The sequence below is a fragment of the Tamandua tetradactyla genome, chromosome 7 (genome assembly GCF_023851605.1).
Source record: "Tamandua tetradactyla isolate mTamTet1 chromosome 7, mTamTet1.pri, whole genome shotgun sequence".
Classification (NCBI taxonomy): Eukaryota; Metazoa; Chordata; class Mammalia; order Pilosa; family Myrmecophagidae; genus Tamandua; species Tamandua tetradactyla.
The window spans coordinates 98,260,090-98,287,964 of record NC_135333.1 but is presented as its reverse complement, the minus strand read 5'-3'; the positions used below and the strand labels follow the sequence as shown (position 1 = coordinate 98,287,964).

At 35.5% G+C, this 27,875-nt stretch overlaps 1 protein-coding gene across 12 annotated transcripts in view; it reads left to right on the top strand.

The window, feature by feature from the left end:
* LOC143691680 (sucrase-isomaltase, intestinal-like) overlaps positions 1–27,875 on the top strand; it is a 258,152-nt gene that overhangs the window by 151,219 nt on the left and 79,058 nt on the right. For all 12 annotated transcript variants that reach the window (XM_077170512.1, XM_077170511.1, XM_077170515.1 and 9 more), the window contains 3 exons: positions 5,672–5,840; positions 6,164–6,260; positions 7,523–7,635. In XM_077170512.1, coding sequence (XP_077026627.1) covers positions 5,672–5,840; positions 6,164–6,260; positions 7,523–7,635 — 379 coding nt within the window. The remainder of the gene's footprint in view (positions 1–5,671; positions 5,841–6,163; positions 6,261–7,522; positions 7,636–27,875) is intronic.

The following is a 27,875-nucleotide window of genomic DNA, read 5'->3' as shown; positions in this document are numbered from 1 at the left end:
CCCATTCCTCAGGTTTGCCAATCAAGAGCTTAAGTTGGTACATTGCTTTGTGTATCTCCAGGTCCTATGTGCTCCTCCTTTCCTGCAGGGCCCAGACCTTTTCAGATCCAAAAAACCTGTTTTTTTTCTTTTTTCTTTTTTCTTTTTCTGTTAGCCCTGCCCCCTCTGTGCTGGGGCAAAACCAGTGACCTCCGCTTTTACTCAAGGTTCAGCTGAGCTGGGGGCCTATTTTTAGTAGTCAGAATTTGTGAATTAATTCCACACTTGAAGCTTAGTTGTGCTCAGCTCCTGCTATTAGTAAAGTCTCTTTCCTTTCCCTCTGGGAAGCAGCCTGTGGGTGAAGGGCACCGGTCGCCACAGCTTGGGGAACTGACGGTTCTGGGGGGCTCACAGCTGGTCCAGCTGGTCCAGACTGGGATACACTGTGTGTCCGGTCACTGACGTGGCCCCAGTGGTTGTTCTGTACTGTTTCTGGCTATTTATTAGCTGCTCTGGAGGACAAACTAAATCCCACACCTGGCTAAATCACCATCTTGGCTCCTCTCCCAAGACATATATTTTTTAAAAAGATATACAGCAATTTTAATAGTTTGTTAGTGAAAAGGTATATTCCTATTTTATAGCATAAATCTTGAAATAGAAAATTATTTAGATGTATTAGAGAGGTTTGGGGGTGAGGTGGAGATGTAACACTATTGATAATTCTTTTTAAATTTTAGGGAGATACTCCTTTTTAGAATTAGAAAAGATAACTTCTGAAAGTTTTTCTCATATAAACAGCTTTCATAATAAATAGATTTGAGCACCCTGACACCAACTTGTAATAAGCTGCAATATTTGAGCAAGCTTGCTTTGCATATTGAGCATTATGGAAAATGAGATTTGAGAGATTTGTAGTATATTCAGCAATATTAGTGATATATAGTATTACTAATTAGTGCAATACAAGTGACTAGAATCCTATCATCCATTGAGACATGAAAAGATGTATCTTGCATAGAATCAATCATTTTTTTATATCTAAAATAGTATTACATATGTAAACCTTATAAAATATGAAATAGTCATCTGATATTTTAATTATATTTTAAATTAAATTTAATTATTTTGTTCCATTTAACAATGGGTTATGCTGTATTTGAATATCATTTTAAAATTTGATCAATATTGTTGACCTATTACTACTTTTCTTCTTATGTCACTCTATCATTAACTCCTTGTAATAGTTTCATAATTTGTTCTGGTTCATAGAGGGAATTTTTTTGTATTTGTACTGTTATTCACAGTCTTTGTCCACCACAAGATTTACTAAGTTTTACGGTCCCATGTTTTAAGCTCTGGCTTTCCTTCTGTTGACATATATGGCTATAAACTTCCCCTATCAACCACATTCACACGCAATTAAGCACTGTTAATTATATTCACAATAATATCCATTTCCACTATTTTATATTCAACTTGGTTAAAAATTCTGTGCATCTTAAGCAACTGCTTCCCATTCTCTTGCCTCCTTCTTCCTGCTGATAACCTATAATCTAGATTCTATGTTTATGAGTTTACATATAGGATAATTAGCAAGTTATTCAATATTTGTCCTTTTGTGTCTGTCTTATTTCACAGAACATAATGTACTCAAGGTTCATTCATGTTGTTGCAAATTCAGAACATCATTCCTTCTTACAGTTGAATAATATTCCATCGTTTTATTTATCCACTCATCAGTTGATGGACACTTGGCTTATTTCTGTCTTTTTGCAATTGTGAATAATGCCACTGTGAACATTGGTGTGCAAAAGTCTGTTTGCATTCCTGCTTTCAGTTCTTCTGGGTGTACACTGAGTAGCAGGACTGGCATATGATAGGGCAACTCTTTATTTAGCTTTCTGGGGAGCTGTCGAACCATCTTCCATAGAGGCTGTACCATTGTACATTCCTATTCACAGTGAATAGTGTTTCTCTTTCTCCAGGTTATCTCCAATGCTTGTAGTTTCCTGTTTGTTTAATAGTGGCCATTCTAATAGGTATGAAATGATATCTTGTTCTTTTGATTAGCATTTCCCTGTTAGCTAGTGAAGATACACGTCTTTTCATGTGAAATTTAGCCATTTATATTTCCTCTTTGGAAAAACATCTATTCATGTCCTTGCCCATTTTTTAATTGGTTGTTTGTCTTTTTGTTGTTGACTTGTAGTATTTCTTTTTATATTCTGGATATCAAATTCTTATCAAATACATGGTTTCCAAATATTTTCTCCTATTGAGTTGGCTGCCTTTTCACCTTGAAAGCACAGAGGCTTTCAATTTTGAGGAGCTCTCATTTATCTCTTTCTTTCATTGCTTGTGTTTTAGATGTAAGGTCTAGGAAGCTTCCCCCATCAGTAGATCTTGGAGATGCTTCCCTACATTTTCTTCTAGGAGTTCTATGGTACTGTTTCTTATATTTAGGTCTTTAATCCATTTTGAGTTAATTATTGTATAGGGAGTAAGATAGTGGTCCTCTTTCATTTTCTGGATAAGGGTAGGATCCAGTTCTTCTAGCACCACTTGTTGAAGAGACTGTTTGGTCCCAATTGAGTGGACTTGGGAGCCTTATCAAAAAATCACTTGACCGTAGCCCTAAGGGTCTGTTTCTGGGCTCTCAATTTGATTCCACAGATCAATATATCTATCTTTATTCCAGTACCATGATGTTTTGACCACTGTGGCTTTATGATATGCTTTAGTCAGAAAGTATGAGTCCTCCCACTTTGTTCTTTTGTTTTCAAGACATTTTTGGCTATTTGAGTCCCTTTTCCTTCCAAATAATTTTGGTACTTAGCTTTTCCATTTCAGCAAAGTAGGCTGTTGGAATTTTAATTGGTATTGCATTGATTCTGTAGATCAGTTGGGCAGAATAGACATCTTAATGACATTTAGCCATCTGTTTAGGTCTTCTTTGATTTCTTTTAGCAATATTTTCTAGTTTTGTACATACAGATTCTTTACATCTTGGTTAAATTTTTCCTAGATGTTTGATTCTTTTAGTTGTTATTGTGAATGAATTTTTTTCTTGATGACCTCTTCAGATAACTCATTACTACTATATATAAACACTACTGATTTTTGCATATTGATCATGTTTCCTGCCACTAAGCTGAACTTGTGTATTAGCTCCACTAGTAGATTTGTTGTAGATTTTTTGGGCTTTCTAAGTGAAGGATCATGTCCTTGCAGAGTGAACATTTTATATCTTCCTTTTCAATTTGGATGCCTTTTGCTTCTTTTTCATGCCTAATTTCCTTAGCTAGAACTTCCAGTTCATTGTTGAATAACACTGGTGACAGTGGATATCTTTGACTTATTCTTGATCTCAGAGGAAGAGTTTTCAGTCTCTCTCCATTGAGTACAATGTTAGCTGTGAGTTTTTCATATATGCCTTTTATCATGTTGAGGAAATTTCCTTTGATTCCTACCTTTTGAAGTGTTTTTCTCATGAGAGGATGCTGAATTTTGCTAGATGCCTATTCTGTGGCAATCAAAATGATCATGTGGGTTCCCCTTTTTGATTTGTTAGTTAATAAATCAATTAAATTGATGATTTTTTTGTGTTGACCTACCTTTGCATACCTTGGATAAAGCCTACTTGGTTATGGTGTATAATTCTTTTAATGTTCTGCTGGATTTGATTTGCAAAAATGTTGTTAAGGATTTTTACATCTTCTTCATGAAAGATGTTGCTCTGTTGTTTTCTTGTATACATCAAGCGTTGGTATTAGGGGTGATGTTAGCTTCATAGAATAAGATAAGTAGTGTTCCAACTTCTTCAATTTTTGGAAAATTTTGAGCAGGAATGGTGTTGATTCTTCCTGGATCACTTTGTAAAGTTCACCTATGAAGCCATCTTATCCTCCTTTTTGCTAGGACGTTTTTTGTTGACTGATTCAATCACTTTACTTTTGATTGGTTTGTTATGATCTGTCTCTTCTTGGGTCAGTATAGGTTGTTCATGTGTTTCTAGGGGATTATCCATTTTATCTTAAGTTGTCTAGTTTCTTGGCATACAGTTATTCATAGCATCTACTTTTGATTTTTTTTCTTTCTTCAGGGTCCATGGTAACGATTCCCCCTCTCATTTCTGATTTTATTAGTATCGTCTCTCTTTTTGTCTTTATCAGTCTAGCTAATGGTTTGTTAATTTTATTGACCTTCTCAAAGAACCAATTTTGGTTTTATTGATTCTATTGCTTTTTTGTTCTCTATTTCATTTATTTCCACTTTAGTTTTGTCACTTCTTTCCTTCTGCTTGCTTTGGGATTAGTTTATTGTTTTTTTCTCTAGTTTCTCCAGAGTTTCAGTTAGGTGTTAAGTCTAGCTCTTTCCTCTTTTTAAGTGTATGTATTGAGGGTTATAATTTTCCCTCTCAGTATCACTCTCTCTGCATCCCATAAGTTTTGATATGTAGTGTTCTTATTTTCATTAATCTCATGATATTTACTGGTTTCTTTCATTTTCTTCTCTGACCACTGATTAAGAGTATGTTGTTTAACCTTCATATATTTATGTATTTTCCATTTTTCTAGCTTTCTTCCATTATGATCGGAGAAGTTGCTTTGAATAATTTCAATCTTTTTAAAATTTATTAAGGCCTGTTTTGTGCTCTAGCATGTGATCTATCGTGGAGAATATCCCATGTACATTTGAGTAGAATGTATTTCCTTTTGTTTTGGTGTACAGTGTTCTATTTATGTCCGTTAGGTCTAGTTCATTTATCCTATTATTTTGGTTCTCTGTTTTCCTTTTTGATCCTCTATTTAGATGTTCTATCTATTGAAGAGTGTGGTATATTGAAGTCTCCCACTATTATTGTAAAGATGGCTTTTATTCCCTTCAGTTTTGCCAGTGTTTGTTTCATGTACTTTGGGGCAGTTTGATAGGTGCATTGAAGAGTAGTAGAGGATGTACTGAGCTTATGGGCCTGGAAGCAGCATGGGCTTCCTCCCACCAATGTGTCCATCGGAACTGTAACCACCTCTACCATTATTCTCTGTCTTTCCCTTAAAATGATTTGACACTGACTTCCACAATGTCAATAGATGTTCCAGGACAGAAGTTTCTGTAATCAATTACATTTAAAAGATGTTATATGTGATAGCCATCTCTTAATGATTCATTATATATTGTTTCTTATTAAAAACTCTGAAAAAGTCCTACAGAAAAGGAATCTAGTTAGGTTTGCATAACCCAACACTTCTCAAATTTATTTGAACACAGACTACTTTAATTTCTACTTACATCTCAACAGATAAAATGTATCACAAAGATTTAAGCAAACAAAATTGACTTTGAATCCTAGCATATTATTTATGTAATTTTAGACAACTTACATAACTTTTACTCTTTTTTGAGTTTCAATTTTTTCATTATAAAATGGAATAATAATGCCTTCCCATAGAGTTATTGTGAAGTTTAAATAAAATACCATAGATAATGTGTATAATTTAGGGGCCAGCATCTAGAAAATAGTCAATAAACATAAATTCCTAGCCCTTATATCCCCTCATACTGCTTTTATTTTCTTATTTCCCCTTTAAGCTAACTTTACAAGATTTTTTTGACCAGTGCATACTGAAGAAAAATGTTCTTTATTAAGAGCTACCCAGTCACTGTATGTCTACTTTTCTGTCTGATGCAGGTGGGATACATCTCTTGGAGGCCTGATTTTTTCTAACCAGTTTTTACAAATGAAGACCACTGTCCCATCCACTTTAATCTATGGATTTGGTGAACATGAACATCCATCCTTTAAGCATGACATGAATTTTGTTAAATATGGAATGTTTTCCAGAGATCAGTCACCAGTGGTAAAGTGTGAATATAGATTAATACTAGAAATCTGTTTATTGAAAGGAAAAAGAGGCTATGAATGATAAGAATGACTTTCTATAAGGTGCCATAAATTTGCTCTCAGAAGTCGTTTTGGTTTATACTTAATCAGTCATAAGGCAAGTTCAAAATTTTATACCCACTCTTGTTTTTTACCAGTTTGCCTTTTACCCTCACAATATAAATTACACATTTTTTCTTTTTTTGGCATATCATGAATTGCTACTAGATCTCATTGAAATAGGAAAATAAAATGTTAGTAAACCATCAGGAAACATAATATTTCTTCTTGATGTTGCAGGCATTTAGCAACCTCTATGGAGTTCATCCTTTTTATATGTGCATAGAGAATGATTTTAATACTCATGGTGTTCTCCTCCTGAATTCCAATGCCCAAGGTAACCTGATTGTCTGGTTAAATCATAAAGAACCAAATGCACAATTTAAATATTAATGTTACCTTTTTTTCCCTTAAAGTGTTATTGGTTTTTTCATGATGGAAAACTTTTTAGCAAAACATATAAACAATTGTAGTAATATATTGCAAAATACTGATACCTAATACTAAAACCATTTAGACAAGTACTATCTATTAGAAATTTCACCATAATGTAGTATTTTAGTTTGCTAATGCTGTAGAATGCAATATATCAGAAATGGGTTGGCTTTTATAAATGGGATTTATTAAGTTCTAAGGCCATAAAAATGTCCAAACTAAGAAATCCAGTAAAGGATACCTTGACTTAAGAAAGGCTGAATGGCATCTGGTGTCTTTCTGTCAGCTGCAGAGACACATGGCTTGCATCTCAAGTCCTTGCTCCTAGTTCCATTGCTTCCAGCTCCAGATTCCAGGGTTTCCTTTCTAAGCACCTGTGGGCCCTCACTTAGCTGCTTTGAGGCAAAACTCTGGGTTCTGGCTTGTTTAGCATCTCCTGGGAAGGCACATGGCAATGTCTGCTGGGCTCTAGTTCTTGTCCAGCTCTGTCAGCTTTTTCAGCTATTGGTGTTTCCTGGGACTTCTGCATTTCAAAACATCTGCATCTCTATTGGCTTTGAAGCAATTGTTCTCCAGGTGTCTGAGCTTCCCTTGAAATATTTCCCCCTTTGAAGAACTCTAGTAGACTAATCAAGACCCACCTTGAATGGGCGGAGCAAACATCTCCATCTAATCAAAAGCTCGTACCCACAATTGGGTGTGCCACATCTCCATGGAAGTTATCTAATCAAAATTTCCACCCTAGATAATAGGTCTGTCCCCACAAGATTGGATTGGGAAAGAGAATATGGCTTTTCTGGAGTACATCACAATTCCAAACCAGCACATGCAGTGTCCCCAGATTTGCCAAACCATCACAGCAAATTTAATATTGCAAAGGCTACCTTTTTTCACTCTCATGGTTTGTGTGTGTGTGTGTGTGTGTGTGTGTGTGTGTGTGTGTGTGTGTGTGGCAGGGGGTATAAATGCAAAATATAACTGATTTGATGATCTCTTTAGGAAATAAAATTGTGAATGCACAGAATGAGCAATCCTGGCAGATACTTAGATCTTTCACAAATATGAATTATGCCTAATATAATTAGATAACCAACTTGATAGAAATATGACAACTGTGATCTTTGCCACTTATTTCTGCTTATTCTGTACTTTGCTTCTCCTCAGATGTCACTCTGAACCCACAACCTTCTATAACATTCAGGACCATTGGAGGAATACTTGACTTTTATGTATTTCTTGGACCTACTCCTGAAAATGTTGTCCAGCAGTACACAGAGGTACTATAATTAATGCTTAAGTTTTCATTGTCCTGGCTCTGGGGTAGAAGGAGTAATTAGTGTATCTATTAATTACCTGTCCTTCAGTCATCTAATATAATGACTAATTGTTTCTACATTTAAGCAAATGCTTCTGACCTGATTGTAATTTTATTAAATAAGGGTTTTAAACCCTGCTTTGAAGAGACCCTTGGAACAATTTCACCAGAATTTTCCTGAAATAAAATTATATTTTCCACAAATATTCTAGACTTCTAGATTGAAGTAATTTTTTTCTCTAGTCACACCCAGTAAGCTCAGTTCCATTGTTTTTGCATCATCATGCCTTAAGATGTGCTTTGACACCTCCCAAAAGTATATAACTCACTGCTACTTGGTTCAGTAGGGCCTGCTGGAACTAAGTTTTGAGAGGTCACTATTTAGAGGGAAATTTCCTGGTAGGACACAACCTGTGGGAAACTGTGCAGCAGTGATGTAACTTATTAGCTGTGCTGTCCTCCTTTTCCATCCTTCTTCTTGATCTTTTCTTATGTATGCCACCTATTTAGCCCTCCCTTATATCTACCAGACATTCTGCACACAGATAGTACCTAACATAATACTGTCAATTTTTTGTTCCTCTTGAAATAATCTCTTCCTTTAGGGTGAATTGCTCAATGCCAAAATTCACAGGGATATTTGCTGCTCAAAATAGGATGCTTGCTAATGCTAATGAACTCCTGTCTAACAATAGCTTTTAGCCTTTATACTAGGTGGATGGGAGATGTGCAGATATTTTGTGGGCCAAGGTAGGGCCATGGCAGAGCGGCTTAAATAATAATTACAAGAATTCTTTTCGCTATAATAGGACTGTCACTGGATCTGACCAACAAGAACTTGAAAACTTAATGAGAAAAGCCTTTGTTCTGATAACCATGGGAAGAGAAGAGGGGCCTTTCATACTAGGGAATTTTCTTAGTTCTCTTAGAAACCCAGTGGTGACTGATGGAGGTTACTGGGCTAAGCTGGAAACAAGGCCTGTACCAAAGTTTGTGGCTTCAGGAGGCCCTGTAATAAGTGCCTTGCTTCACTTTCCCAGAGTCTACAGAAACTTCTACATATGGTATAGAAAATATGGGATTCATTGTGGAGAGTTGAGAGAGTGTGGAGAAGGCTATATAAAGCTGCAAGTGTCAGTCATCCTACTGCCTCATTTTGCTTTCTTGTTTCAGTCCTTCCTACTCCTGACCCCACCTCCCTACTGCTGATACCTACAGCAGGAGTTTGGATGATTAGAGTGGTGATACCACCCACCCATTCTGTCTCCCTAGAATAGGTTACTTTGATTGTAAAACCTTTTGAGTAGCCAACAAGAGTAGTTGACAGAAATAAAGAAATAGCTATTTCCATTTACCTTGTCTGTTGGGCAATCCCTAACTTTCCTGAAGAACTGATCAAAAGTGACAGTTTCACAAAAGAAATTTTTATCGTATTGTTGATAATACAAACTTCCCTTCCAGTACCTAGAGACCTAGAGTTGAATCCTGTCTCTACCACTGATATGTTGTGTGATCTTGGGCAAATTACTTACCCTCCCTGTGTGTCTTATTTTTCTTCTCTGTGAAATGGGGGTAATTATAGTACTTACCTCATAGCATTGCTGTGAGAATTAAATTAGACATTACATGTAAAAATGCATGTAGATCACCGTGAAGCTCCAATAAATTCCACATAACAGGCAATATTCTTATCTTGAAACTTTCTATACCTTGTTGACTATTCTCCTTGTAACTCCATTTGCTTGGCTTTTAGAACATTATCTCCTGGTTCTCTTCTAATCCTTCTGGCTTCTTCTTCCTAATCTCTTGACAGATTTTTTACTCACCTAATAACTATAGTATTCCTCAGGGTTGTGTGCTGTTTTCAAAAAAGGAGAATTTCCCGCAATGATATCTACCCACTATGATTCTACTAATGAATAACTAGTCCATATCGCCAATCCAATGATTTTTCCAGAACTCCAATATATTTCTTTCTATCTACTGAAAATCTATACTTCAGATACCTTAGACATCTAAAACATAACATATCCTACACTGAATTAATCATTTTTTCCTAAACTTCTTATTCAAACCAGATTTTCCTCCTATAAATTCTTCTAGCTTAATGGAATCATCAATAACCTAATTATCCAAACAAAAAAACTTGAAATTTATCTTATTTGCTTTTTGATCCCTTACTCCCTACAGCTGATGGTTGAATCTGTCTCCTTTTCATCTGCAGCATTCTACCCTTAACAAGCTTTTATCTTCTCTTCTCCAGCTGTTAATGATAGCTTTAGAACTGTTTTTCCTATATCCTATCTGGTTTTCCTATAAACCATCCTTCACCCTGTAGCTGGGATTGTTCTAAAATATAAATCCCACCTAACACTCCTCTGCAATATATCTAACCATTTTCCAAAGCAGCATTGCTAAGTAGAAATATAATGCAAGTCGCATATATAATTTTAATTTTTTAGTAGCCACATTTAAAAAGTAAACAAGCAAACAAAAAAACAAACCAGTCAAACTATGTTCTTTAATATATTTCATTGAAACCAGAATACCCCAAACATTGTCATTTCAACATGTAATCAGTATAAAAAATAACAATGAGGTAATCTGCATTTTAAAATATTAAATCTTCTAAATCTGGTCTATGTTTTATACTTATAGCACACCTCAGTTCATTTTTACCACATTGCAGGTGCTCGATAGCCACATACGGCTAGTGAATCCCATAAAGGACTGCACAGGACTAAAGGAAAAAAGTCCTAATTCATTTGCTCGGCTTATGAAGGCCCTTCATGATCTGCTTCTGTCCTCCATTGTCAGCATTATCTCCCACCTCCTTGTCTGCCAGCTCTATGCTGCAGCTCCACTGAAATTTTTAGAAGTCCGTTACATTCTTACCATCCACGCTTCTGCACATATTATTCCCTTTATATGGAAGAACACTCCATCTTATCTACTTGGCAATCTGCTTCTTTATAACTGTACCTGGTGATCTGTTTGTTCTTTTCTCCACCTTCTCTGTTAAGTCCAAGTCTCTGCTGCTGAAGACGAGACACATGTGCTGTACTTCCACCCTTCCTGGTTCATACCATGATCTACATGGAAGTTTTCCTTATCCACTACCCTTCTGATTCTAGCTTTCCAGTGAGTCACAGACAAACACAAGTCTCATCTCCACTCCTGTGAAATCAGGCATTGTGAATTTTATTAGTTGGTATAAGGAGGAGGCATATTTGAATCAGTTTTTATTTCCTTAGTTTTACCTTCATCCTGAGAAATTTAGTTTTGTTTTGCTTTGATTTACAAACCTGCTTTTTAAAAATGTAAACATTCAAAGCCTCACGAAATTATACCATCCATAGTTGTTTATATTGCTTTTCAAACACTAAAACCCAAGAAAATTAATCTTGAAAAAAGTATGAAGAATTTTAGTTAATTTGCTAATTATTCTTTATTTAATTGGTTTATCTTTATTCTTTAGTCATGACACAACTTATAATCGAGTTTCTAGCATAGTGGAAATTTAAAATTTTCATTTATATTATTAAAAAGGACATCTGTATTTCTAAGTAAGTATGCCCTTTGTGAATATTCCAGATAGCTTACAATGAGGTTAGGAGATATTTTTCCAAATATGTTTATTTTTAATTACTCAAATATTATGGAAATTTGTTCTCTATGTATAAGTGCCAAATGATGCAGAAGTATATCCCAAGTTCCCCTGCTTTTAACAGAAACAACTGCTTTGAACAGTTCTCCAAATATCCTTCCAGGTGCATCCCATGAATTTACTTACACGTATACACACATTTTCCTCTTCTGCATAAATGGAATCATACTATCACTATTTTTTGTGACTTGGTTTTTATGTTTACCTCTACATATTGGAGCTATTTCCATATCCATTCTTATGGGTCTACTTCATTCTGTTTAAAGGCTGTGTTGATTGACATGTATGTTGATTTCAGTTTTTCACTATCACAAACAATGTAGCAACAAACTTCCTTGTTTGAATATCTTTGTGCTTGTATGTATGTATGTAGGATAAATTCCTATAGGTGAAATGAATGAATCAAAAGTATGTCCATTTAAAATTTTGATAAGTATTGCTAATATCTCTCCAGTCAAAAAAAAAAAAGAAAGAAAGAAAGAAAAAAAACCTGCTAATTTCAACTTGCATCTAGAATATAAAGAATAAGACCTGGACCTTAAAACACTGAAATTTGTTAGTGGGACAAGCAGTGGGTCAGGTGTTGCGAGAACTAGTTCCTTTTCCCTTTTCTAATGCTTTAATTAGCTCTGTGATATGGCACGTGTCACTTAACCTTCTAGTCTTACCAGGTCCTTTAATCTGGTAGCTCTAAAAAAAATGCTAATAGATACAGTTCTTTGCCTTGGCTTTCACGCATGTAGCAGAATTAATTCTACATACTCAATATGCAGTCTCTGAAGACTGTATTTCTGATTCGGGGGATAGAACTTCCACTTGCCTAAATTCTTTTAGAATGTGGCCAAACACAGAGAAAGCTAAGATCTCAAAGACCCATTCAGATTCTCGGAAGCCAGCACTGCATTCAGTACTTTGCTGCCCAAATGCTGCTTTGGCTCAGAGATCAGCAGTTGACTGGGTATCTAAACCCAAGAGACATTCCAAGCAGGCAGCAGACCATCAGTTAGAAACAGATAAGAATCTGTTTTGAACTTTGCTTTGGGGATGTGATGCTACATGGAAAGTAGTAAACTCTTAACATATACCTGCTAGATTTTCTGACATACCTACTATTTCTACTCTAAATTCTCAATATTTCTTCATTCTTTTCATTATTTGATGTGTGTAGACTCAAGAAGACTTGAGTCTTCCATATTTCACAGTTTTGCTTTGCTTGCAATGAGCATCTGGAATTTTCTGAGATGCAAATCACAGGGCAGTTTAAAAAGCAGAAATAAACTTTGGGCTCTGACAGACCTCAGTTGTCCCATCTTGGCTTTTCAATGTACTGTTCACATGCATTTGGACAATTTCATAACTGTTCTGAGCTTCAACTTTCTTCATCTCTAAAACTCAGGTTGTAACTCTTCCTTATGTAGTTCTTCTCTAGATTAAAGATATCTGTCAGAGTCTAGTATGGGGTTATATATTTAGTAGATCAGTGAATGGTACTCATATTCTTATTATGAGGTAAAGGTTTCAGAAATGCAGAAGATACTGAGTATGTATTTTTTGGCTGAATGACTGGTGACACTGTATAAGGGAGAGGCAGTTTAATGCAGGAAACTGACTCTCAAGCCAAAGTGTCTAAATCCAGATATCACAGTTCTGCCTACTATTTGTAGGACATTGAACAAGTTGTTTTTATTTGTTTGTTTGTTTGTTTATCTCTCAGTGCCAGTTTCTTTACCTGTAGAAAGGGGTTAATTGTAATACCTACCTCATAAGGTTGTAAGTTAATACATATGAAACACTTAGAACACAGTTATCAACCCAGAGAAAGTCTATGTAAGTATATGTTCATCCTGAGCACATTTTAGATACTCAATAAATGTATTATTATAGAATTGTGACATGGTCAGAGACAGCTGTGACTCTAGGATGGAAGTGGCAGTTTTGGGGAAAAGGGAGAAAGGCTTTTGAATTTCCTTAGGATACCAAAATGTATCAGATTATGAGAAGTCAACAGTACCTGGATTGGAATGATGAATATTGTTATTCAAATTAAAGAAATAATCTAACTTGTATTTTACAAACACTTTTATAGGTATTTTATGAGTTGATTCCTATAAAACTTTTAGAGATAGCCTGGACAAACATATCGTCTCCATTTTAACAAAAGGGAAACTGAAGCTTGAAGTTGTTGAATCTGCTATATGAAGAACAGATAACAGAGGCAAACTGCAAAATCATGGCTCTTCGTTCTCAGTTTTGGTCATTTTTATTGTTATATCATACTGTCTATATATGAAATGAAGTTGGCAAATTCCTATAAGTATTTCCTGGATTTTCTAACATGTTAATTTACATTCCCTTCTCAAAGGAATCTTCCTCAGGGGAACTTTCCCTCAAGGAAAATTATATTTTAATATATTCAGTCTACACAGATTTATTTTGGGAACATTTTAATTAAGTACTAGATTTTCAGAGCTATAGTTTTAAACCTTGACTAACCTAGGAGCATTTTTATTAATGACATTTTTAAAGCAAATTTCTTGGGCACATACTTTTTTTTTTAATTAACATCTTCAAATAACTGGAGTGTTGATGCATTCTAGGTGCTTCTAAAATCTATTTTAAATGGCAAACATCATTGTTTTCTCTGAAGCCACATTGGCCTCTAAGATAATGACATTTTTCTTTTGTACAGCATCAACAGTGTATTAGTTTTTTGCCTTTATTTGAAAATTTACACAAATTATATTAGGATTCTTTCTACCTTTGTGGAGAAAGCCTATAACCAATTATCATGAAATAATTCTTGCTTCTTGAAGTTTCAGGAGTTATGGATTAGGTTTGTATTCTTTAAGTATATAACAACCTAAAAATCAGATATTTCATGTTTTGCCTGTGTAGTGTTTTAATTTCGGCATAATTTCAGAATATTACTAAATTGATTTTATTTACTTTGCATTTATCTAGTTAATCTGTGTCTATATCACAGGATTTTTGGATGCTGTAACCTGAACTGTCAGCATTTGGCCTGTAGCTGGTCAGACTGCAGGAGCACCCTAAATTTTTGTTGCCATTTGAGTTTGAAATAAAGTCTTGTCTCTTATACAAGCAACTGTTTATAATTTGCTGTAAGGGTACACTTCAGTTGCTAAGCCATTACTCAGAAACCATATGAGCTCAGAATCACAAGGGACTAGGTAAAAGGATTGAAAAATAATCCAGTTCTTATTTCCTACAACTTAAAAGCCCAAAAAGACTTAAAAATTTAATTACATTTATATTATTTTATATTAAAGGTTTAATAACATTTGTTGATTTCCCCTACACACTCCTTCAAGAGATGGATTGACCCATCTTTGCAGAAGTTCTAACAATCCTCCTGTGTGATTCTTTATTTAGTGCTAGACTGTTCACACAGTTATTTTTGGCCCCAGCAAATCAAATATTGATTTCAAAAGCCCTTAGGTTAAGGCCAGTTTTTTGTCCAGTAAGGCTCTTTTAAGTTCATCTTGTCACTTATCAACACAAAAACATGTGATGTTTTTATTAGTTAGAGCCCATTTTAATCCACTGAACCTTTGCCCAATGGCATTAATTCACAATGTCTAGTGGTTTTCCAGTGCAGGGGTTGCAACTGTAGTGCATAAAGGGCCAGGCTGATAAAATAAACAGAGTGGGTGTTTTGGGGATTGCATTCTTGGTAGTACTTCTGCCAAGAATGAGAGGGTAGGATGGGGTTGGGGAGAATGTCTTTCTGCATAGAATGCTCTGTTAGCTATTTTTTTTTACTATTCTTTTAGACATATGGTTCCTCATGCCTCATGAAGGTTACCAGTCATCTGGAACCTATCTTGCTTCTCCTGCCCACATTCCTACCTGAGAACAAATAGCTTGTGGCTAATGTGAGTTATTTTTTGTTGATAGAAAGTAGAGATGTAGAAAATTTAATCCATCTGGTTTCACTGAATTGTCCACTTATTTCCCTTACTGGTGGCCCCAAAGCCCAACATCTGATCTGTCATGCTCAGGTCATCCTCTGGGATTTTGGTTTGGTTATTGTGCACCCCTTATAGTTTTCCAAAGAATAATTGAATTATCTTTGGAAATATCTATCTTATTTTTTAGAGATTTGGGGTGTAAGATAGAGACTACAGCAGATCTGACATTTTAATCAGAGATCACCTACTTGTATTTTTTAGGAGACAGTTAAATTATTAAAGAATAGGAATATTCTCTGCATGGGAGTGTGGTCTGTTTTAAAATAATCTTTATTTTTCATTTTTAGCCAATGCATGTAGACTATTTTGTTTTAGTATAGTGCAAAAAAAAAAAAAAAAAAAAAAACCCACCACACATTTACTTATAGGAAGCTCCTAATTTTGTGGTCAACATTTTCCTGTAATTGCTACTTCTAAGCTGCACATCATATGAAAGCTCCTAGTGATTTATTTTTTTACTTTTTTCCTAAGCTTATCCTCAACTTTGGTGTCTGAGATTTGACAGAAGTACAGCACAGGACCAATATTTCAAAGTTAATTTGTGACTCATGTTGATGTAAGAGAATTGAGTGAATAGTCATAAAACTCATTTATACAGACAGAGAAAGAAAGAGAGAGAGAGATTAAATAGAAAGCATACAAGCAAAATCCAAGAGTTAGATCAAGGAAGGTGACAAATTTCTGGCCTCAAAGCAGATCTAGCTATTTTCCACCTTTAATTTCTCAACTTTGAAAATCTGAGACCATGAAGAATATAGAGATAAACATCTTATGGCCACAGTTCATATCTTTGTCTTATTTTTGTCTCTTAAGTGTTCATTACAGCTACTGACATGTAAATGTCATAGTAAAGATGATGAGCTATAATATATTTCAGAGAATTAAATGATCTGAACATACAGAAACCTACAAATATATAATTACTAGAATAGCTAATATTTATTGGGCACTTAATGTGCCATGCATGCTTAATTACTTTTCTGATTATCTTTTTTTTCATTCTCTCAATGACCTCAATTTTCAGATGAGGTCTAACTGACATTTAGACAGCTGGGGGCATGCAGGTTACCAGTGGCAGAATAAAGACTTGAATCTAGGGCTGTTTGACTTCAGAACGCTTACTTAAAACTGAACCACTTTTCAGCGAAACTGAGGAGTTCAAAGCCATATCTGCAGACTAACAAGCCAACAAATAATTACTTGGGTCGTTCAGGTAAATTCTCTGGTTTCCTTGGAGATGTGCATTTTAGATCATAGTGTAAGAGAGCAATTCCAAGCTTAGGAAACAATGTTTCTTTTAACTCAATGATTACTTTTCTTCCATTCTTTGTTTTTCAAATTGTTATAAAATAAGTTATTCATATAATAATAAAAGTCAAGGTATACATCTGTTTAAAATGAATAGAAAAGATCATTCTTCATCCCTACATCTCTAGGAGTCTTAATACCTCTAGCCTCACCCTTCTGAGGGAAGTACTTTTTTTTTTTTTTTAATTTATTGGCCTTTATTGTGTTGTTATTTTCTTCTTAGGAAAATAATAGAAGTTTCTGTCCTTTATATATTTAAACTTCTAATTGTACCTACAAAGACCAAATATATTTATATAATGGAAATGGGCTTCTTTTGGGACTCCTATTTTTTTAAAATGCTTTTTATTGTATGATATAACATGTATACAAAGCCAAAAAAGAAAAAAACAATTATTTTCAAAGCACTCCTCAACAAGCAGTTACAGGTTTACAGGACAGATCTGAAGGAGGTACTTTTAACTATTTCTGTTTATATTTCATCTAGTAATTATTTCCATACCACTAAATAATAGTTTTACAAAGTGCTTCTTCTGTACTACCTCTGTTCTAGGGGTTATGAGTATAGCAATAACCAATAATTAAAAGCATTCTTCCTGTGGAATTAACTTCCCAGCAAAGAGACGTTCAATAAACAAATAATTAAGCTGCATAATTTCAGACAGCAGCAAATGCCATGAAGAGAATGATACGGAAAACTCATGAACTGGTATGGAAAGGTGGTCAGATTGTTCTTCTTAGAATTTTGTGTCTTCTTTCCTCTTGCTGTTAGATTTTCTCAAATAGCTTCTGATCTTTGCATGTTGTTTTAGTTTGCTAGCTGCCAGAATGCAAAATACCAGAAATGGAATGGCTTTTAAAAGTGGAATTTAAGAAGTTCCTAGTTTATAGCTCTAAGGCCGAGAAAATGTCCCAATTAAAACAAGTCTATAGAAATGTCCAGTCATTCAGAGAAAGAGACCTTGGTTCAAGAAGGCCGATGAAGTTCAGAGTCTCTCTCTCTCAAGTGAGAAGGCACATGGTGAACAGGGTCAGGGTTTCTCTCTCATCTAGAAAGGCATATGGTGAACACGGCGTCATCTGCTAGCTTTCTCTCCTGGCATCCTTTCATGAAGCTCCCCAGGAGGTGTTTTCCTTCTTAATCTCCAAAGGTCACTGGCTGGTAGACTCTCTGCTTTTCATGGCTATGTCATTCTCTGCTCTCTCAGAAATCTCTTGCATTCTCCAAAATGTTTCCTCTTTTATAGGATTCCAGTAAACTAGTCAAGACCCACCCAAATGGGTGCAGACAGGTCTCCACCTAATCCAGTTTAACACCCACTCTTGATTGGGTTACATCTCCAGGGAGATGGTCTAATTACAGATTCAAACATACAGTATTGAACAGGGATTATTCTGCCTTTACGAAATGGGATTTTGATTAAAACATGGCTTTTCTAGGGTGCGTACATCTTTTCAAACCAGTGCAGGTATCTAATCTTTTTATTAATGAGGAATCAAGATGAATTATTAGAGGTCCCCTCTACCCTTCTCTATGGGAGAAGCAGACTTGGGTTTCTGGAATGTTGATACATCAGCTTGATAAGCAGCCTTCACAGTCTGTGGTCACAAAGCAGGGGTCAGCTGTCTCCTCCCCACCACCAGGCCAAAATGAGGAGGGATTTACTCTGAGGTGCCTACCAACAGTAGAGACACATTCAAAGGTCTTTGTTAAGGTAAATAAATGAAGCTTCCTGGTGAGAGAAGTTTGCATTTATTCAGCCCCATTGGGCTGTATCCAGGTCAAATATTCCTTTTTTTTTTTTAATCCCCTAGGAGGAAAGGAAGATCCAGATTTTATATGCAACTTCATTATTAAATTCTGAACCAATATTTTTCAAACACTCTGTGGACAAACTACACATACCTCAGGGCCATGATTATTTGACTTCTGTTTCAACTCAATGTTCCCTATCTTCTTTTTTCTACTTCTCCTTTTATTTTATTTTTACATAACAGAAATAGAAAATCAGAAGGTGGCACATTGTGGTAAATAGATGAGGCGCCTCAGCCTGGTGCCTGGGGCCTCTGATTGCCTCGGAACCCTACCAGCTGCCCCCATTGTCGAGAGGATCAATATCTCAGAATGACCATACTCATGGGTTTGCCCTTGAAAGTCCCAGATTATACCTGTTGTCCTAGCATAATTAATAATAAAACCCCTGTCTTAGTTTCCTGGGGCTACAATAACAGATTATAACAAACTACGTGGCTTAAAACAGAAATTTTATTGTCTCACAATTCTGGAGGCCAGAAGTCTGAAATTCAAGTGTCTACAGGACCATGCTCTCTCTGAAACCTATAGAGTAAAATCCTTCCTTGCCTCTTCCTGGCTTCTGGTGATTACTGACCATCCTGGCATTTCTTGGCTTGTGGCAGCATCACTCCTATCATTGCCTCCTCTGTTTTCACATGGCTTTCTTCTCCCCTGTGTCCGTCTCTGTCCTCTTCTCATAAGGACACTGTCATACTGGATTAGGGCCTATCCTAATCCATTTTGGCTTCATTTTAACAAACACAGTCAAGGACCCCATTCCCAGGAAGGTCACATTCATGGAACCTGTAGTTGGGACTTGAACATATCATTTTGGAGAGCACAGTTCAACCATAAACACCCCTTTCACTCTTAAAAGTGTTTTGTTTTGGACAATAAATCATGTAGTCACCCTGCCTTTAACCCATTCATGGCACAGAATTGTTGGAGAGTTCTGAGAGTCTTTTAGGGCTCAGTTACATTTTTTTAGAGAGAAATTCTGCCTGGGTATAAGTTGTTTAACTGCTCATTAAAAGAGGATGAGGCAGGGGCAGCTCAACATTGAGTAACTTTTCCATAAATTGTTCTTGATTAAATACTTTGAATTCTGTTCCACTCTACTCTTCCATCTTTGTGTATGCCTCCTTAGAGTTTGAGTCTCTAAAAAAATCAGCCAGAAGAAAGTCTCCTCTCCACTGGAGCATTCCTCTACCTCCACTCTAGGTAATACCTCCCTCAGCTCTGGTTATTCATGAATAAAATCCCATCTACTTTTTATATTACATAAATGTTTTAAATCATGGGCTTACTGACATGTCAGCCTTATTTTTCAGCAACATTAGTAATATATTCTTTTTTGAACCTTTTCATTGTGATTTTATACCTATGGAAGAGAAATATAGATACTCAATTCAACATCTTGATCCAAAAGATTTTACCATTTCTTCTTATTGATCAAATTGAAATCAGAAAAAACATTTTGTTTTCCCTCTTGTTTTCTTGGTAGTGCTTTGCATGTTTCATAAGGGCAGGTCTTCTAGCTGTAAGATTCAACCTGCTTTCTCAAGATTACTGTTCAGATGCTTTTGGAGGTCTCATGTGATCTTGGCATGTGGCAGTGGGGTCATCCTGCTACTTAGATCCTAGGAGTATTCAGGCTATTCAAATAATTAGATGGTGACAAAAGTCCATATTTATTATCCGTGCAGCATGACTTCTATGCTGTTTAGTGTTAGTTCTGCCCTTGAATCTTTGCTGGAGATCAGTTTGAGACTATCCTTAATTAGGTTGTTCTTTTTATTTACCCTTTGAAGGTAGATTTTGAGTGAATTATTTTACAAAGTTGGCAGTGCACTTACTCTGAAATGCTCTAAATCGAGAGCCCCAAATAGACATTATCAAAAAGATTACGGGCAGAATGCTAGTGACATTTTGTGATCAATGGTTGCCAGTGTTTTTGAAATTAGGAGAGGGAGAAAGGGTAAAAATTAGAAAACCCTCATTTAAACAACAAGGCTTTGCCCATCTCTGATAAGCTGCTGCTTTTTTTTCCTGGGAGTCTTCTAGGAAATAAGCTGCCTGTGATGCAGCAGAAACAGCAGCAGCTTTATCTTTTTGCCTCATGCTTCAGTGAACAGGCAGTGCACAAGTCAGGGCTACTAGTAAATAATTTAATTTTGTTACTTAGGCTGGAGAGTTTATCTCATGAAATGAAGCCCTTTAAAATGATCATGACATCAGTCACATACAGACACTGCAGGAAGAAATGAGAAAATAGTTAGGAAAAATCAGACTTGTAAAAACAGGAAGAGTAGTAGCTTGTAAAAACAGCAACAGTAGTAGCTCTTGTTTCATATTTTAGAGCCCAGTTACTTGGGAGTTCATTTTAATAGTCTCTCCTTATTCAGCTTCTGGAATATATATTTTTATTATTCTTTCCCTGACCAACATTATTGCTACATTAAAAATTCCAGCATTACATCTTCTAATAGTAGCTTTTGTAGATGGATGGAAATTTAAAGTGAAGCCACCTAAATGGGAGTGGAGCAACCAAAGAGACATTGCAATTTTGGTCACTATATTAGTTTCCTTAGGCTTCTGTTACAAATTACCACAAACTGAGTGGCTTAAAACAACAGAAATTCATTTTCGTACAGTTCTGAAGGCTAGAAGCCCAAAATCAAGGTGTCGGTAAGGCCATGCTCCCTCTGAAGGCTCCAGGGGGAGAACTGTTACATTTCTTTCTCTTTAGCTTCTGGTTTTGTTAGCATTCCTAGTTGTTCCTTTGTTTGTAGATGTGTCTTTCCAATATCTGCCTCCTTTATCAAATGACTTTCTCTCTGTGTGTATCTCTATGTCTTCTCTTAGCACCAGTAATACTGATTTAGAGCCCACCCTAATCCAGTATATGACCTCATCTTAACTTGATTACATCCTCAAAGACCCTATTTCCAAATAAAATAACATTCACTGGTACCAGGAGTTAGGACCTGAATATATCTTTTGGGGGACACATTTTAAGATGGAACAGTAGCTATTAAATCTTTTTTTTTTTAATTTAGCAACAGGATTGAACCTTCAAAAACATATAGTTAATTACTAAGTACATGCAAAAAACATAAAACAAACTGCTCAGATGAGTTGATCTTAAAGAACATATTCTAACTAAATCATTTTTGGGAATTAAAGCAGAAAGTTTCCTTAACTCAGAAGGTGTGGGTTGGAATGCCACATCTCCATCTTACTAATAGTATGAACTTGGTTAAGATGCTTAACCTTTTCTGAACTTTAGGTTTCTCACATGCAAAGTGGGATGATGATACCAGTAATTCCTAGTCATAGAGTTTCTCACAAGAAAATAAATAAAAAGTCCTCTGTAAAGCTCTGAGTTGCTATTGAATGTGAGATAGTAGTAGTGGTAGTATTTTTATATCTTTTTCAGAAAACTGATGGCTAAGGTTTGTTAATCCTGTGCCAGAAAGGCTTCTCTCTTATATAGGCACTATCACTTGCCATTTAAGCTGACTGAACTGGTAGTTATCTCAGCTGTAGCTGAATGCAGATGTCTGTAGAAATTGATTCTCTTTAATCCCAATTTCTTTTATCATTGACTAGTTGATTTCATTAGCTTAGCAATGCAGGGAAATATTTAATAGCAGCAATATGATATTGGTAAGAGTTAAGTTTTTTGCTTATATCATATTTTACTTGGACATCCCTGGTTTCTTTTACTTGACCATGATAAATATATATATATATATATATTTTTTTTTCCTCATAGACATCGGTTTTCTGATTCAAGGGAATTTACAACTAGTTTTCTGTCTTTTACTCAAATTCTGTTCTTTTAATTTGCCTCATGCACTTTGAACATGAAGGTATTATTTACATTATAAGCAAGAAAGCAATTGGCCTTGTCATCTGCTCTGTCCAGTTTCAACAAATGTGTAGAGTGTTGCTTCTAACTGCTATGTAATTTAGGTTTCCTGTGACTAACCAGTACCACTACTGAAGCTAATTTTAGAACATTTCTCTCACTCAGATTTTTATAGCTCCCTCCTACATTTCTTACTAAGAAAAAAAATTAGGCAAATATCACATCCTAAATCATAAGGTATGTGTCTCATTAGGAGTCCTTGAATTTCAAAGGAAACTTCAGAGTGAATCCACACCTTTAATCCTCCCTAAGGTTTATCAGGCTGCAAAAATGAAAACCATTTACACAGCTTTTGAACTTTGAATTAAAAGGCTTTGTTTTTTCAAGGTCTACAGATGACTGACAGAAGACTCACTGTAACCAATCATAAAGGATGGAGAGAGAAATTTAGTGAGAATCCCCTTCTCCTACTTTTGATTGCAAGAAACAATTGAGTTCTGGAGAGAGTTCATGGCTTTCTTAAAGTCACACAACTGGTCCTTGGAAGGCAGAGCCAGAACCAGAGTGCAGGTCTCCAGTACACTCTAACACCCTTCCAACTACTTCATGCAATCTACTTACATTTTTTGTTACTCCCTGTGTCAAGCCTTAAGAAAGCTAAGAAATGCAAGAATTTTGCTCATTTGGATACTTCTTTTCCAGACAAAGTCTGGTCTACTTAATTACCGTGTAAATGTTAATCAATGAAATGTGACTAAATTGGCTTCCAGCTCTTAAATTTAGACTTTTTGAAGTCTAAACACAAACTGAGAAATATAATAAAATTTTATAGATTATCAGATCAAATGAAGGGAAAAATCCCTCCCCCCCCAAAATAAACAACTATGTTGAGAAGTGTCAACCTGAAAATAAATTTGTTAATGGGTGAAAACCAAATTATTTCTGGTTCCCATAAGTGACTTCTTTAACCTCTTTATTAAGTCCACCCCATTGAATGACCTTGGATAAGCAATTTGGTGATTGGTTTAGTGAGGAGAATTAGCCAGTATCCAAGTCCTTGCATATTGGTTAATAAGAAAATGCTTCATTTCTAATCAATGAATTCAGAATTATGAGAGTAAAACATACCTCAGTCAATGAAAACCAGAGAATGACTTTGCTGAACAGTTAATGTGCTATTGTTTTCAGTCGTCCTTAGCTCCTTATTTACTGTTTATTCATGGCTCTGGCCCACAGAAGTTTGAATATAAGAATTTTTCTAAATATATTGAAGGATTATTTGGAAGGTAATTTTTACCTCAACTTCTCCAGAAAGGACAGGTTAATAATTTAGGAATGTGATTCCATTTTGAAAATTAAGATTGAAAAGTTACTTGAGTATTTGCAAAGACCCCTTGATGGACTGGGGAGAAAAGAGGAAATATTAAACTTCTCAATCTGGAGAACTCCTGATATCCTCACAAGCAGTGGGAACAACCAATTCAGTAGGCTGAGCCCTCGAGCTTGGGATTTGAGTCTATGAAACTTATTCCAGCAAAGGAGTAGCTAAGCCTACTTATAAATATGCCTAAGAGTCAACCCCAAAGAACCTCTTTTGTTGCTCACATATGGCCTCTCTCTTTAACCAACTCAGCAGGTGAACTTACTGTCCTCTCTCGCTATGTGGGACATGACTCCCAGGGGTGTAAACCTCTCTGGCAACATGGGATAGGACTCCTAGGATAAGCCAGGACCTGGCATCATAGGATTGAAAAGGCCTTCCTAACCAAAAGGGGGAGGAGAGAAATGAGACAAAATAAAGTTCCAGTGGCTGAGAAATTTCAAACAGAGTCAAGAGTTTATCCTGGATATTCTCATGCATTATATAGATATCCTTTTTTAGGTTATGGTGTATTGGAGTGGCTAGAGGGAAGTACCTGAAACTGTTGAATTGTGTTCCAGAAGCCTTGATTCTTGAAGTTGATTGTATAATGATACAGCTTTTACAATGTGACCATGTGATTGTGAAAGCCTTGTGTCTGATACTCTTTTATCCATGGTATGGACAAATGAGTTAGAAAGTAAGGAAAAGAAGTAAATAAGTAATAGGGGGATACAGGATAAAATAAATTGGGTAGGTTGAAATACTAGTGGTCACTGAGAGGGAGCAGTAAGGGTATGGGATGTATGCTTTTTTTTAAAAATATCTTTTTCTGGAGTGATGCAAATGTTCTGAAAATGATCATGGTGGTGAATACACAACTATGTGATGATATCATGAATCACTGATTGTATACTGTGGATGGACTGTATGTGTGTGAAGATTCCTCAATAAAAATATTTTTTTTAAAAAAGAAGTTGGTTGAAGCAGATTGGTAATAAATTTGAAATCTCATGTAATAGAAGCATAATGTGAAGTAGAGAGTAATGGATTTGAAATGAGAACACCTTATTCAGCCTCTCATTAGCTAAGAGATCTTTGGAAAGTTCCATAAATTCCCTGTGCTTCAGCTTATCTGTTAAATTGAGTTAAAATTTTTATTGTGTAGAGTTGTTGGGATGATTACATGAAAGAAGGTTTCTAAATAGGTATAATAGGATCAGGGGCACGGTAGGCATTCACCAAATGAAAAGACATTTGAATATGAAAGTTTTAATTTGATATAAAGTAAGGAGAGCATGATATGATTAGGATCAAGTAGGTAGTAGAGGCAAGTTCTCAACTTTCTTTATTGCTTGTTTAATTTCTGTTTAATGAAGCTCGATCAAGGTTAATATTCATAATGTAATTATTTTTTCCTGGCTAACCTGGTATCCATTAAATTTTTGCTTTAATTAAATGTCTTAGCCCATAAGAGTGCTAACTATTGAGCAGATCAAAAGGGAAAGGGTACAACTGACTTAATACCTGAGTAAGAAAATGTCATTTAACCTGTGCTGTTTCCAGGTATACCTGATTAGTAACAATTATCACATTTCTAAGAGTTTTTCCAAAGCAAGTCTAAAATGGATATTTAGAACTAAGATGTGAGAAATGATCTTTTATTTATTTAAAAGAAAATATGAAGATTAAGGTCAGAAAAAATAAAACCAACATTGGTTTTATTAAGCAAATATCAAAAGCTGATCTACCATTATTTTAAGTGTTAGCCTTGCTGGCAGGGTTCCTTTGCAACGGAAGAGTGATGCAGTGATCAGAGAGCTGGCCCTATGCATGTTACATATGCTCAGTTGTTAGTATTTTTAAGAAGCTCTTTCCTTAATAGTTCAAACCTAAGCTCCCATGCCACTAACCCAAATTTACCTTCTATTAATTTCCAGTATATATTATCTACTGTGGTCAAGCCTGCCTTTTGGCATGTATCTTGCTCTTTTCTTCCTATTCCCCTTGGTACGTATTTCTGTTTGTTTCCCATCCACCTACCTAAAATTACCCTTCCTAGTTCTTCTAGGAATTTCTCAGCTTTTTCCAGCCCAAGTGAGACCTCTTACTTTTCTTATTCCCCGAGGCACTTCCAATTTGTTCCAGACATTTTGATATATTATCATCAATTTATCCTAGAATTTGCTATTTGTGTAATAGAAATCTTTACACAAATCTTTACTCTAAACAACTTGAGGGCAGGAATCCATACCATATATTTAATTCATTCTTATTGAATTATTTCTGTTGATCTGGATAAAGTCGACAGTTGTATCTCAAAAACAGGAATATTTATTTTTAAATTTTTATCCCTTATTTACCCCCCAAATTCTAACATTTTGAAAGATGTATCTGCATGCTAAGTTTTCATGAGATGAAATGAGAATCTTCTTACATCTTATTGGAAGTAACTATATCATCAAAAGATGGAAATTTCGTGTGGATTTTATTCTTTTTTTTTCTGCTTCCCTCCTCTTGGACAATTTATATGTGTATTTCCAACATATTATTCATTTTTTACACAACTTCAACATGTCTCTAACATTTTCTAAACCTTGACTCTTCCACTATAAAGTGGAAACTGTATTATCTCACATGGTTATAGAAGGATTAAATGAGACCATGCCATTCACTGCACTTGAGATCTATAAAGTATAATCATCCTACTCTTGTACTCTCTCTTGTTTAAATGGTCTTTTACCTAAAAGACAAATGAACAATTTCATAAAAATGCAGGCATCTCATGTGGCATGAGATATATTAATTTTCTCCTTGTTATTTCATAATCCTAGAGAGATTTTTGAAATCTGACTTCTATATAGTTTAGCAAACTAAATTAAGGATTTAATATTTTGCATATAGGGAAACAGCAATGTCATTTTATAAAATTGGATACTGTGTGCCAACTGTGAAGGTAAAATTATTCATGCTTCTGCCAAGGCTATGCCCTGTAAATGTAGCATGCTTCATCTTTGTATTTTGAGTATCTATTAGAACATAGGTAAAAATGAATTTAAAATATAATCTATTTTTTCTCTTTTTCATATACCACATTGATTTTTAATATTGTTCTCAGGAGATCTTTGACTTTTAGACTTTTCAACCAATTTCACAACTAGAGAAGACTCAGAGAGGGATCATCCCTGTTTTTAAAGACTTGAAAAGAAGACCTTTACTTCTTAAAAGGGTGATTGGTAATGCTGACATGGCAGTTTCTTTTTTGAGGAGAGATGTAAGAGTTCAGGCTATGGCTAATAGCCCTTCCTACAGAATGGTGTAAAATTTAGACAGCAGCTATTCCAAGCAATTTCTTTTTAGAAAAAAAAGTTAGAAGATATTAACCTATCTTCATTAAATTCTTCTGCCTGCAATAACATCCTGTTTAGTTTGGGTTTGCTAAACCTGCGCAAATGCAATATACCAGAGATTGGTTGGCTTTTACAATGGGGATTTGTTAACTTACCATTTACAGTTCTTAGGCCATGAAAATGTCCAACTCAAGGCATCAACAGAATGATATCTGGACTCTGAAGACAGGCTGCTGGCATCTGGGACACCTCTGTCATGTGGAATAGCACATGGCTAGCATCTGCTGGTCTTTCTCTCCCAGTTATAATTGCTTTCAGTTTCTAGTTTCAATTACTTCCTCTCTCACCTTCTCTGGGTGTTCTCTGAAAATCACCTCAGCATGTGTACATGTTTTATCCTATTATAAAGACTCCAGCAAGAGGATCAAGACCCACCCTGAATGAGGCAGGTCACATCTCAGTTGAAATAACGTAAATTAAAATGTTCCACTCACAATAGGTCTATGTCCACAGGAATGGATTAAAAGATGACCTTGGGGGTGCGACAGTGGCTCAGTGGCAAAATCCTCATGCTGGTGACCTGGGTCCAATTCCTGATGCCTGCCCATGCAAAAAAAAAAAAAAAAGAAAAGAAAAGAACATGGCCTTTTCTTGGGTACATAACAGCTTAGAACTACCACACATACTATCCTCTCATTTTTCCTGCTACATAGGTGTGTACATCAAGAATATAGTTCCAGTTTTACTTCTTTTTTTTAATAATAACATATATGATACATATATAACAAAGCAAAAAAGAAGTTGTATTAATCATGGGAAACATGAAAAACCTGAAAAGTAAAGTTGCAAAGTTAGG